This window comes from Triticum dicoccoides, chromosome 6B, assembly GCF_002162155.2.
Source record: "Triticum dicoccoides isolate Atlit2015 ecotype Zavitan chromosome 6B, WEW_v2.0, whole genome shotgun sequence".
Taxonomy (NCBI): Eukaryota; Viridiplantae; Streptophyta; class Magnoliopsida; order Poales; family Poaceae; genus Triticum; species Triticum dicoccoides.
Window position 1 is genome coordinate 560,623,533 of NC_041391.1, and position 11,975 is coordinate 560,635,507.

The window sequence follows — 11,975 nt, forward strand, 5'->3', positions numbered from 1 at the left end:
TGCCCTATAAACGTCAACCATGTTAAAACCAACAAAGACGGCAAGAAGCCTACATAGTAGTGAAGTACATCCTTAGACAAAAACAAGGAGATCTTTCCTTGAACAGCAAGGAGCGCACACTTGTTTCACAACTCCAAAGTGTAGAAAATAGAGCATGGAATGCACACAGAAAATGATCAAGATGACAAGAAATTCCTGGTTCAAATTTAGTCGTTTCAATTTGTGTCCCATTTCACCTTATCTGATGGAACTGGTAAGTTTCATTTGAGAGAGAGAGAGAGAGAGACAGAGAGAGAGAGAGAGCTTAGCTAGTGGATTTGCCTTGCTCACCCATCAATAATGGCGAAGAAGCTGCAGAGCACTGGAGAATGCGCCACTAAACCTCGGACTGTTTCTTTTCCTACTGTTGCTTCTTCTCTGGCTGCTTCCTTTTCTGCTGGACTATTGCTCTAGTTTCTGCTGGACAATGTAGTCTGTTCGTATCAGGATTAGCCTTACAGCCATGGGATGGTACAGAACAATAATCTACAGCGACAACAATAAGATGACCAAGTTCGACTACAAAAAAATGATATATAGTTTAACTGCAAGTATGCCAACAAAAAATAAGAGATTCACCCCCCTTACATCTTTGATAGTGAAGAAGTTTTTGTCTACTTTTGCCGCCTTTTGGCCATTGTCGTTGACAAAACCCATATGCATCCAGCATTTGACCTCACTCTCAGGATTCGCTACTCGGCTTTGCGCGAGCTCATTCGCGTGATGTGGAAAGATAAAATATTGAATATTAAACACTTGGCCTAAATAATGCCCGCTCATTGCACTACAATCAGTATGTCATTCCGGCCTTTCAAGGCCACATGGAATTTCCCAGAATCGCTCACCCTCCCTAGCACAGTGAACAAAAAAAATGCAATTTTGTGAAGGATAGCACTTGACTAAAGGAAACAATAACAAAAATTTACCTCAAAGTAAAAAGGGTAAAATAGTAAGCACCTTCCATAGTACAGTTTCTACTGCTGCTATCCAGTACAGTTTCCTTCAGGTAGTAGTGAACAAAAATGGACAAAAAGGAGAGCTGATATGAGAAAGAGAAAATTAGCATACCGGCATGAGCTATAATTCAAGTGCTAGTTCAACTTACACTCAACAGAGCAAATCATTGTGCATGTTTCACGCACCTAAAAAAAATCTAGTTCAATTGAGAGACTCACCAGAGTACTTTATATGGTCTTTCTGCACTTTTTCCTGTCGAAGTAATATAACTTGATGGAGAACTCAAGATAAGCCCATCCAGTTTACTTCAATATACAATGCACTAACAACAAATAGTTTTATGAAAGAAACAGTAGCTTCCCTTATGGGATGCACATCTATACCTAAACCGCTGCACGAGCTCACCCTTGGCGGCTACCTGTTTGACACGAAGCAAATGTTCACGATGGAGCAGATGTATTGGTCACCAAGCGCAGAGGAGCGCATGCACGACAGCAGGGTTTCCTCCATGTTTGTCATCCAACCGTAGAGCGATCAAACCTACAGCGTGGCATGCTTTCCCGTCTAGTAAAAATTGGAACCTGCCCTCACTGATTTGCTAATCGGTTGATCAAACTGAACATAGGTACTGAGCTTAATGTGCGACTGATGGGTAGGTTAAGATTGGAAATTGGGTTCAGTAGTAGTAGTCCAAAACCAAAACTTTGAGATGGTTGGGTTGGTATTGTCGGTCATGGATTGGAGTGGGTTGGTTTGGTGGATTTTACTTGACGGACGGGTGGTATATTGCAGTTTGGATTTGATTTAATTTGGGTTTTGGAGCATTCCCATTTCCCAGGTTTACATAGGCATGTAAATGCTTCAGCCAACGGGTTGGGTTGGGGTTCAGTTTGAACTGAATATGCATGTACAAAACTGAAGCTTCAGCCAACGGGTTGGGGTTGGGATTCAGTTTGAACTGAATATGTATGTACAGAACTGAAGTTGCGTACGCACGCAGATGCAAATAGAATTGGGGGAAGAAGAGGATCGGAGGGGTTGGTTACCTCGGGAGGAGCAGACGTCCCCGGTGAGTCCAACGCCGTGGCCGTGCCTCGCTCGCCGGCGGCCTCTTCCTTCCCTTCCGTAGGGTAGTAGATCATCCTCCTTGCTGCGTGTCCCGAATTCCCGATGCACGCACGGCCGCTGGCTCGCTCGCTCGCGATATTCATCAGCGGCGATGGACCTCTCCTCGACGCCGAGCTCTGCGCTGGCGAGGGCCGCTCCTTGACGGGCGTCCTCTCCTCGAAGTTGAGCGCGATGGGCCTGACAACCTTGGGTGATGCAATCACCCCGGCATAGCCGGCGCCGCTATGCTTCTCGGCCCAGGAGCCCCTCCGCGGCACGGCGGACTTCTTGGCAGGCTCGGGCGAGCCGACAACGAGCGGGTGGTGCCTCGGGATGGGCGTGGCGCCGAGCACGACGGGGACGGGGGGACCCCGGGTCGAGGCGGCGACTCCGCTTCTGGACGGTTGGTGTCGTCGCGGAGGAGCGGCCATACGGGAGGACCAGAGGAGGTGGGGACTGTGGAGCGGAGTGTAGAGAGGCCGGCGGCGGAGACGTCTGGGAGCAACGTGCTGTCCCTCATCTCTTCCCTCGTGCGGCGGCTAGGGTTTGCGGAGGGAGGGTGTGCGTTGCCTCGCTCGTGGGTTTTTTCTCGTTGGTTTTCTTTGGTAGGTTTTCTTTCCTAGGTTTTTTTTCGACGTGCAGGCCTCGCTCGCTATCTGAGGCATCGCTACCTCCACCGGAGGCATCACTCGACAGTCCAGGAGAGAATCGTTGGGAGGTGGGAGGTGGGAGGAGTATCAAAATAGGTACAAAAAAACTGGGTAAGATGGGACGAAAATAAAACCCGGAACGCGACCTACCAACTGAGACACTAGGAGTAGAGATACAAAGTTTTGTAGTCACATGGCTAATGATGAGCCTGCTATACTATATTTCTCTCAAACCAGATCGCACTTTTGCCCTTCGAAACTTCAAATCTACCATTGATACCCCGCGCGGATTTCTAAGGAACGTATTTGAAAACTTTTGTGTAACACATTGAAATTATAAACATAGCTTCAAGTGTTCATATAATGACAATACCAACATTCATTTATTTTTAGACCACATTACATTCTCTAAAAAATACAAAAAATGCCATAGTGTTTGATTTATCCCATAATTTTTTTAGGAATTTCTCAAAATTTTAATAAAGAACACCTAAATATACAGTAAAAAATAGTTTAATAAATTGGAACACAAAACACCCATTGTTATGCTTAAAATACAAATATGCATAAACTCTACCAGCAGCGTCTGCAAAGCATGCACACGTGGTTAGTGCCACACGAGGAGCTGTTTTCTTGCGCACACGCTACTAATGACATTATTATATTAAGTACCCTTGAAATATTAAAACAACCCCCAATAAATCCATAATTAGATATGTGACTATAAATGGTGCATATTACATGCATACAAACTTTTGAAGTGAAATAAATGACAACACTACCATCTCTCTCAGACCAGCCGCACTTCCCGAAACTCCATTGGGATCACCATGGAGACATCCCTCGGTTTCTAAGGAACCTCTACCAAACTTTTGTGTAGCACTTTATAATTTTAACCACAACTTCAAGTGGTATATAATGACTCCACGCCAAGTTCCAAAAAATCTGGAGTTCGTTTACATTTAAGAAAAAATATCAAACACCATTTAAAAATAATTGGTCTGTTGGCCCATAAAAACATTTGTTTTTTCCAATTGTTTTCATTAAAAAAACAATAGTACACTTAACACCTTGTATAGCAAAAAATTGGAAAACAAAACAAACTTATATTATCCCAAAACCACTAAAATCTTAGTATGGCATTACCAGTGTTTGCTTCCTGGTCGCGCTCGTGCACGTAAAGCACATGCCGCTGGATCATTGGTATACAAACCGACACGTAACTTAGCAGCGTGTCGTGAAGGCGCATGCGGCTAGTGGATTGGCATACAAACTTTGGCGCGCGCGCACACACACATGCATGCATGCATCTCCCATCGTCGGCCATCCCTACGCCTAAAGTCGGCCTCAACGCCAACGCTGACGCCCATTGATGGAGTCCTGAACTAGGGGGGTACTCATCATGTCATCTCCCGACCAGGAGGGCCGTGCTGAGGACCCCCGTGGTGGTTCATTAGCGGGTCACTTCTGGCAGCCCATGACACATACAAGAAAGATTCAACAAGACTTGACATACAAGACAAGGACTCCTCTCCTCCGACGTAGCCGACTATGACTCTTGTTATTATAGGCCTTCGGTACATTATATAAAACGAGACCAGGCTAGTCGATAGATATTATAATCTTACATACACAAGCTTGAGGTAGATCAACATGTACTCTGTACCCCATTATCGGTGTCAAAACTGGAAGATCTCGGGTAGGGCGGCCCGAGCTGTTAGATCGGATCGATGGGTAACAAGAGAGAGAACACACACAAAGTTTACCCAGGTTCGGGCCCTCTCCATGGGGGTAAAAAACTACGCCATGCTCTTGCCTATATTATGAAGTATCAAAGTACAGAGTTGATCTGCCTCGAGATCGTTGGTTGTGGTCTAAACCCTATGGGTATGATGAATGTATGGATGGCCTCTACAGACTAAACCTTTTGGTTTCTATAGTCACCAGGGGTATCTAGGGTTACACATGGTCGGTTGCATCTAAGAATTTACATGCCGAATCTAATTTGATATGCTCAAAGTACACGCCAAGTCTTCGGTCGCCGCACTTTGAAGGCCTTCGGAGTCCTCCCTCCTTAATGGGCTGGTGGTCCGGTCCATACATTAGTCCTGCTAGGTTAGGACCCCCTAATCCTGGACACTATCACACATCCACAATCAATGCAAACAAAGTAGGACGTAGGGTTTTATCTCTTCGAGAGGGCATGAACCAGGGTAAACCACTACAAAAAAGACACATCCATGACATTATGGTCTGAATGAGAACTTTTTCTGTCATGGATGTGACCCTTCCATGATGATAATTTTGACAAAAACTTGTATCATCGTAGATGTGTGGGCTCCTACTTCTATGACAAAAAATTATGATAAAAAATAAGCTTTTCGTCCTATGCGGATCGGATGCGGACCTGCATGACATTCTTTAGGCCGTCATGACGTAAAACTCCTGGTAGAAGTGAGGGTGAGATTTTTTTTGGGGGGAATTTCCCGGTTATGGTGGGAAATCGGTGGGTGGTCGGGTCTTGCGATGAAGTGTGGTTTGCGTCTTTCTCTCGTACGCGCGTGTGTGCAAGGCATTCACTAACTGAACCCGTACAAGGTGTTCACTTACTGAACCTGATCGATCCCTCGTCTTACTGAACCCGAGCGATCGATCCCTCACACTACATATTGAACCTGAGTGAATCCCTCGCAGTACTACTGAACCCGAGTGATCGAGCTCGCTGCTTACCGAACTCGAGCGATCCTTTCGATGTTTACTAAACCCGAGTGATCCCTTCCCTGCTTACTGAACCCGATCGATCGATGCGCGTATGTTGTTGTGCGAGACATGAGTTGACCTAGCGGCCCGTTGGTTGCCCCTCAATGAACATTGTCCCTTGTTGTTGCACGCGTGAAACATAGATCGAGTCAAGACTTGCATCGTACAGAGACGTGGTGAGTTGACCTAGCCAGTTGGGTAGTTGTGTATGAACATTTCCCGTTGCTGCCGCTTGCTCATACGCCCCACCCCAGCCGGTGAGGGTTGGATGTGTTGGGAAACATAGCAGAAAATAAAAAATAACGCCTACGCGCACCAAAGATCAATATGAAGATGCATTACGGATTGCGATCATGATCGTTACCATCACCGAGTTGCAGCAGAAGAAGAATGTGTCGGTGTAGATCGTACTTGGAGTCGCTCGAACCATCAATGAACAATCCAGTGAACCGTCGAACAGTCCCTTGAACCAAAGACGGAAAGCCTGACCTCTCTACTTGGTTGCAAGTGTGCAACCTTCACAATTCGTCAGTGCTTCACCATCCAGAGCTAACCATCGCCGGAGAATTAGAGGGAGGAGATTAGAATCATACTAGGCTTCTAGTTATGAGGATTAGAGGAACTAGGTCTAGCTCTAATTAGATCAACTAGGATTTGGTCTTTTAAGGACCGTTGATATTAAATTAGGTATAAAAGACCACTAACAATTACTAGATCATATTATATGTAATTTAACATCCCCAGAAACATTTTCCACCTATATATTATTTATCAATAATACCCAGTATTACCTGATACTCTCTGAAACCCTTCCAGTGACCCCGAAATGCTTCCGGTTTCTCTCGAACTATTCTGAATACTAAAAAAATGATTTCACAAATATATTCACAGCATTCTTGTCGTACTACCACTCAACCGATCATGATTGCCTTAAGCTTGTGACCCTGTAGGTTCGGTAACTCATAGACATGAACGAAACCGTTCGTTCAATGACCGACAGCGGAGCTGTAGACGGCCATATCGATCTCTATGGGAACATGAATGATATTAAAGTAAACCTTTGGTTATCATGTGATGTTTCCTTTGCTTCATGATACTTCACAAAACCTGGGATGCATCGGTATCCTCCTAAGTCATCACCATGCTCACTATTACCGTTATCCTCATTACCAGTTTTGTTCTTGTTTCTCAATGTCATGTTCTAGCATCCCCGTGATCTAGTCACCTGTGCCTGGCCAGACGATGATGGATACTGTCACACCGAGAGATCTCTAAGAATATCTCTCCGTCATCGGAGGAGCAAATCCCACTCTTGAGCTATCTAGTCCCTTGTCAAACTTTTCGATGAGCTTGTAAGTTGCCGTTATGATCACCGTGTTACATGTGACGTTTGAGCAACCCCAAAGTCCATCGTACTATAAGAAGCGACTACTATACTCTCATGGTCTAAGGAGCAAAGTCACATGTTAACACTCTGTGTTATTACAATTGATTACAGATGATATAAAATCAATTCATAACAGACAAGTTTGGGTCGATTCAATATGATTGTTCTTCCAACGTTATAATCTTAATATTGTTTCAGGACTATCGTTTAACACTGAAATGATATCCTAAGATCCGAAAACATGATCACCAACAACACATGTAAACGGCCTATTGTTACTGAGGGCCCAAATTATGTTTAGGCCTGTTAAAGGCCCACTGTGGGCACATGCCTACAAAAAAAAGAAAGCTTATGCTGATTTAGGCCCAAATATTTTTAGCGGGCTACATGGAAATTACAGCCCATAATCGTTTTTAGCCCAATTGGAATGGTCCCGATGAATGTTGGCATGTTGGGCTCCTACGAAGCTTTCGGCCGACTACATTACTAAGATAAACCTACACTATACAAAAATAGCATCGTAATTTCTGCACCTTTGGCAACACCAAAAATGCTGTATCACAACAAAATAAATTCCAACCATACAACAAAATGCCTGTTGGCATAAAGTTTACAGTCCTTGCAGATAAAAGCACCATCAGATGTATAGAAGCATAGATCATTTGACCTAAGTGCTAAAGTTTCAGGCTGTAGAATCTGATGGAGCAACATGGTCTTCCCCTTTTTTCCGCCATTGCTCTTGAAAAATGAAGCCAATGTCTGATAGTCTGGTTTCAAAACCATTCATATCTGGACGACATTTGTCAACCACTATTCTTGTTTCCGAGACAGTATCCATTAGGTATTGGACTTGTGTCTAGAGCATATGTATATCACTCTGTCTAGCCAGAAGATTTTGTTCAGTAGGCGATTTGGATGAGATTACCTTGACAACCAACCCAAAAATTACGCGGGAAGGTGCTTTTTGCACTGTTAGTGGAGAGATACTGACGGGTTGCGGCAAGAGGTGACATTGTGCCTGTGGTAGCCTCGTCACCTTCAAGTGGTTGTGGCTGTTGAATCATTTGTTCCATAGCTTGCTGAAAGTTTGAACTTGTAGATTAGTGTACCAGATAAGTTACTAATGAGACAAAAACAAACAAAGTAGGTTTCACGTTTATACATAACTTATTTTGGTGAACTACTGTAATACATTAGCATGTATTGTAGTGCAAACTACATAATAAAATCACTTTCGGAACATATGTCCATGTAGCATGCCTACTGTATTGTTTATTTCCTCACATTCGTTGACATCTAAGGATAAAGAGACATGGTTTAAAGTAGGATGAACATAGTATGACATCATTCATATCATTGGCAAATAGATATAAAACAAACAGGCTATTGTATCATTGTGTGGGCATGTGAACATCACAACTAGATTACAGATCAAGACCAAAAGAATATCCTTCATCTCTTTCAAACCATGTAAGGTGAAATGATATGTTAAGACAACTGTGTATAAAAGTGAACAGAGTATCTGACATTGGCTGCAAACCAAGCAGTTAAATAAACACATCACAGTACCAATCAGTTCAAAGGCAGGAGGAGTAAGGACTTACAACAACGGCTTGAACTGGTGTGCTCATGCCCTTCATCTTGCTGGTGTGGCAATCCTTGAAGATTTGCATTGCATTTGGTTCAGGTTCTTTTTGGTCCGCACGGGCTTTCCTCTGTATTTGGAACAAGTCAATATAGATACAATAATATGGCACAGAAAAAAGAAGGAACTAGCAGCTATTTACAAGAGCCTCGCAGTGTGCAATATAGCTACGAGATCCTGTTGTCTGTTGGAATTTCACTTTAGAACGGTTGGTCTTGTTCTTCAAACAGTTAGCCTAGAAGAAGATACACTTGTAAGGCACATACATAAATACAAGTTCAATATGTGATCTTATCAAATACATATACCCTATCTGATACTTTGGATCAGACCAATGTTTAACAAGGGCTGTCCAGTCTTCATCTGTAATATATTCCACTAGAGATGTTTGGGCGATTTCATTGTTAGCCTTGCCTTCAAAGTGAGCTTTTCTAAGGTGGTACCTGTCGGTGTCAAAACCGGCGGATCTCGGGTAGGGGGTCCCGAACTGTGCGTCTAAGGTCGATGGTTACAGGAGACGGGGGACACGATGTTTACCCAGGTTCGAGCCCTCTCTATGGAGGTAATACCCTACTTCCTACTTGATTGATCTTGATGAATATGAGTATTACAAGAGTTGATCTACCACGAGATCGTAATGGCTAAACCCTAGAAGCCTAGCCTGTATGACTATGGTAATGAGTGTGTCCTTTTCGGACTACACCCTCTGGTTTATATAGACACCGGGGGGGTCTAGGGTTACATAGAGTCGGTTACATAAGAAGGAATCTTCATAGTCGGTCGCCAAGCTTGCCTTCCACGCCAAGGAGAGCCCGATTCGGACACGGGTACAGTCTTCGGCCTTCTGGTCTTCACAGCCCATCAGTTCGGCCCATGAATAACAGGCCAGACGCCCGAGGACCCCTTAGTCCAGGACTTCCTCAGTAGCCGCTGAACCTGGATTCAATGACGAGGAGTCCGGCGCGCAGATTGTCTTCGGCATTGCAAGGCGGGTTCCCCTTTCCGAACTCCAAGATGGTCTTCAGCTGTAATGATTGTATCCGGACTTGTATACACAACTGAAGAGGATATAATCTTTCACGAGTCCAATCCGCTGACAACTTTTTGGTAATATGACATCACGCCTGCTCGGCCATTATTTTCGAACTGTTAGCTAGCCCGTCGTCCCACGTCTCGAGACGTGGTGTTATTGGCATGTCTTATCCAAGCGGAGATCGTGTCTCCCCTTTTTAAGGGATTCTTATCAACCTGGACGTGGGTAACCCAACGGTCGCTTGGGTACAACTCCTTGGGAGTAGGCAAGCTTTGAGGCCCAGGAGGAGACGTTCGATATTCGCGGCCCTTATATAGGGGTACAAACCCATCTTTTTCTTTCACGCTTGCTTATTCCTCAACCCTTCCTACCCTGAGTTCCAACACCCGGGTTTCAATCGCCACAATCTCCAATCATGTCCGGATCTAGCTGTCAAGGCCAGTGGGTGGCTTCTTCTGTCATGGAGGGATATATTGCAAAGCTTCGGGCGGCGAGGTATCTGACCGCAGAAATCCTTAATCGGCTTCTTGCCGAGGGGCAGGTTATTCCCACCCCCAGATCCGGCGAGAGGGTCGTGTTCATGTCCCACTTCCTCCGCAGGTTAGGGTTTGCACTTAATCCCTTCGTCCGAGGGATCATGTTCTATTATGGGCTAGATTTTCACGATCTGGCCCCAGACTCTATTCTTCTCATTTCGGCGTTTATCGTCACGTGCGAAGCCTTCCTCCGAACTCCTCCACACTTCGGCTTGTGACTCAAGACCTTTGATGTGAAGCCGCAACCGATAGAGGGGAAGCATGCAGAGTGCGGTGGTGCCATAGTGAGCAAGCTTGCTAGCGTTGTTTGGCTGAAAGGATCCTTTGCCAAATCTTCCGTTTTATGGTAGCAGGGGTTGTTCTATATCACCGAGCCCCGTCGCTCCAAGTGGGCAGCTGCGCCCGCATTTCGATCCAACCCCCCAATTCAGCTTGCATCGTGGATTAATAAGGGGTTGGACTGGGGGGTCAATGGATGAGGAGCGGGCTTTGCAAAGTCGCATCCGAATCCTCATTGAGAGGGACGTCAATATCGTCAACATTGTTCCAGTAATGCTAGTCCGCCGAACCCTGCCGTGCCAGCGACGGCCCCTCCACATGTGGGAGTTTAATCCAGAAGGGCCGCGGACTCTTCAGCACTTCTTCGGCACTACACACGAAGGAATGTGGAGATTATTCTTCGGGAAACGAAAGCAATGGCCGGACACCACCGAAGATGTCGGCCTAGACTGTAACCATCTGGACACCCCGGTAAGTGCCTGTTTCGCCTAACACCTTGTAATCGGATACCCAGTGGTAAGACACTGACCGAACCATCCTTTTTCAGGTTTGGATAAAGAAAGTGGAGTGGATTAGGTGTCCGGCTCCCCTCCCCGAAGACGCAGCGGATACTGTGCTAACAAGGATGCTGGCCTCGGCACCATACCAGGCGCCGGCAAGGGAGGGCCAAGAGGAGAGTGAAAAGACCCTGGATGACATTTGTTTCGGAGGTAAGTCGGATACTGAGTCCAGAGAAATCAACCTTTCCTCGCCTGAGGACAGAGGCGAGAGAGGAGCCAGTATCCCTTCTCCAAGCAGGAGGAAAAGGGCCGCCTCCGAAGGTTGGGAGGGGCGGTCTCCCAAGAGGGGCAAGATGTCACCGTCGAGCAGTGCCATTTGAACAGCTCCAACATGGGGACAAGTCCTCAACCAAACCGTGAGTAAATCCGGGGTGCTTTGATAGCTTCCCGCTCCTTTGCCGTTACCAAAGATATACGTAACGTGTCCGTGCATTTCTATAGGTCAGCACAGAGTTTTTCGAGGCAATCCTCTTCTTCGGGAGGTCTCCTCCAAGAGATGATGGAAAGCGAGACGCCCTCCCCGACCTCCTCGCCCAATAAGGCGGATGACTCCAAAGTGTCATCGCGGAGGGTTTTTCTTGCTCAAAAAGCTATGCAAGGGATGAAAAAGGCAGTACCCGAAGGTGGATCTCCGACCGTCCTGGATTCCGGGGCCAATAATAAAGGCCCCGGACTGTCTGGCTTGCAACCGACGACGATTTCGGAGACGTGTGAACGAATTCCTTCAAAGGATGACTGTGCTCCTAGAGTGGCTTCCGGAGACCCAGTGGCTCCGGACATATTACGGGACATGTTGCGAAATGCATCTGTCTCGGGGGAACAGCGTACCTTGATGGGTACAGTGGTTGAGAAGATTTTGTCCGCGAAGAGCAGATTAAATGAAGCCTTCATGAGCCTGCTAAAAGGCATCAAGGTTTGTGATATAATGTTTTCATCTATGTTTTATTTGCAAAGATGCACCTGTGTATAGGTAGTAGCCCCTGAGACTCAGGTTGGCTTCCAATGGGAAGCAAACGGAGGAT

General features: G+C 45.8%; 1 protein-coding gene across 2 annotated transcripts; it reads right to left on the minus strand.

Moving 5' to 3' along the window:
- Positions 1–445: 445 nt before the first annotated feature.
- Positions 446–2,646, minus strand: LOC119322205. Of its 2 annotated transcripts, XR_005155463.1 has the most exons (4): positions 2,043–2,646; positions 997–1,078; positions 628–889; positions 446–473 (listed from the first exon to the last, which is right to left on the minus strand). XR_005155463.1 is itself a non-coding variant. In XM_037595702.1 (3 exons), the coding sequence occupies exons 1-3, from the start codon at positions 2,532–2,534 to the stop codon at positions 816–818; spliced, it is 648 nt and encodes a 215-aa protein (XP_037451599.1). In that variant the 5' UTR covers positions 2,535–2,646; the 3' UTR covers positions 486–815. The 2 variants fall into 2 exon arrangements, 1 of the variants encoding a protein (XP_037451599.1); XM_037595702.1 differs by lacking the exon at positions 446–473 and having other exon boundaries at positions 486–889.
- Between the last annotated feature and the right edge of the window lie 9,329 nt (positions 2,647–11,975).

What these genes read in the sequence shown, in the direction of transcription:
- LOC119322205 (XM_037595702.1), bottom strand. Translation starts at nt 2,534, where the DNA reads ATGGCCGCTCCTCCGCGACGACACCAACCGTCCAGAAGCGGAGTCGCC. An exon ending in GGACGTCTGCTCCTCCCGAG is followed by an intron (nt 1,079 to 2,042) that starts GTAACCAACCCC and finishes TTCTCATATCAG; the next exon opens with CTCTCCTTTTTGTCCATTTT. An exon ending in TAGAAACTGTACTATGGAAG is followed by an intron (nt 890 to 996) that starts GTGCTTACTATT and finishes TCACTGTGCTAG; the next exon opens with GGAGGGTGAGCGATTCTGGG.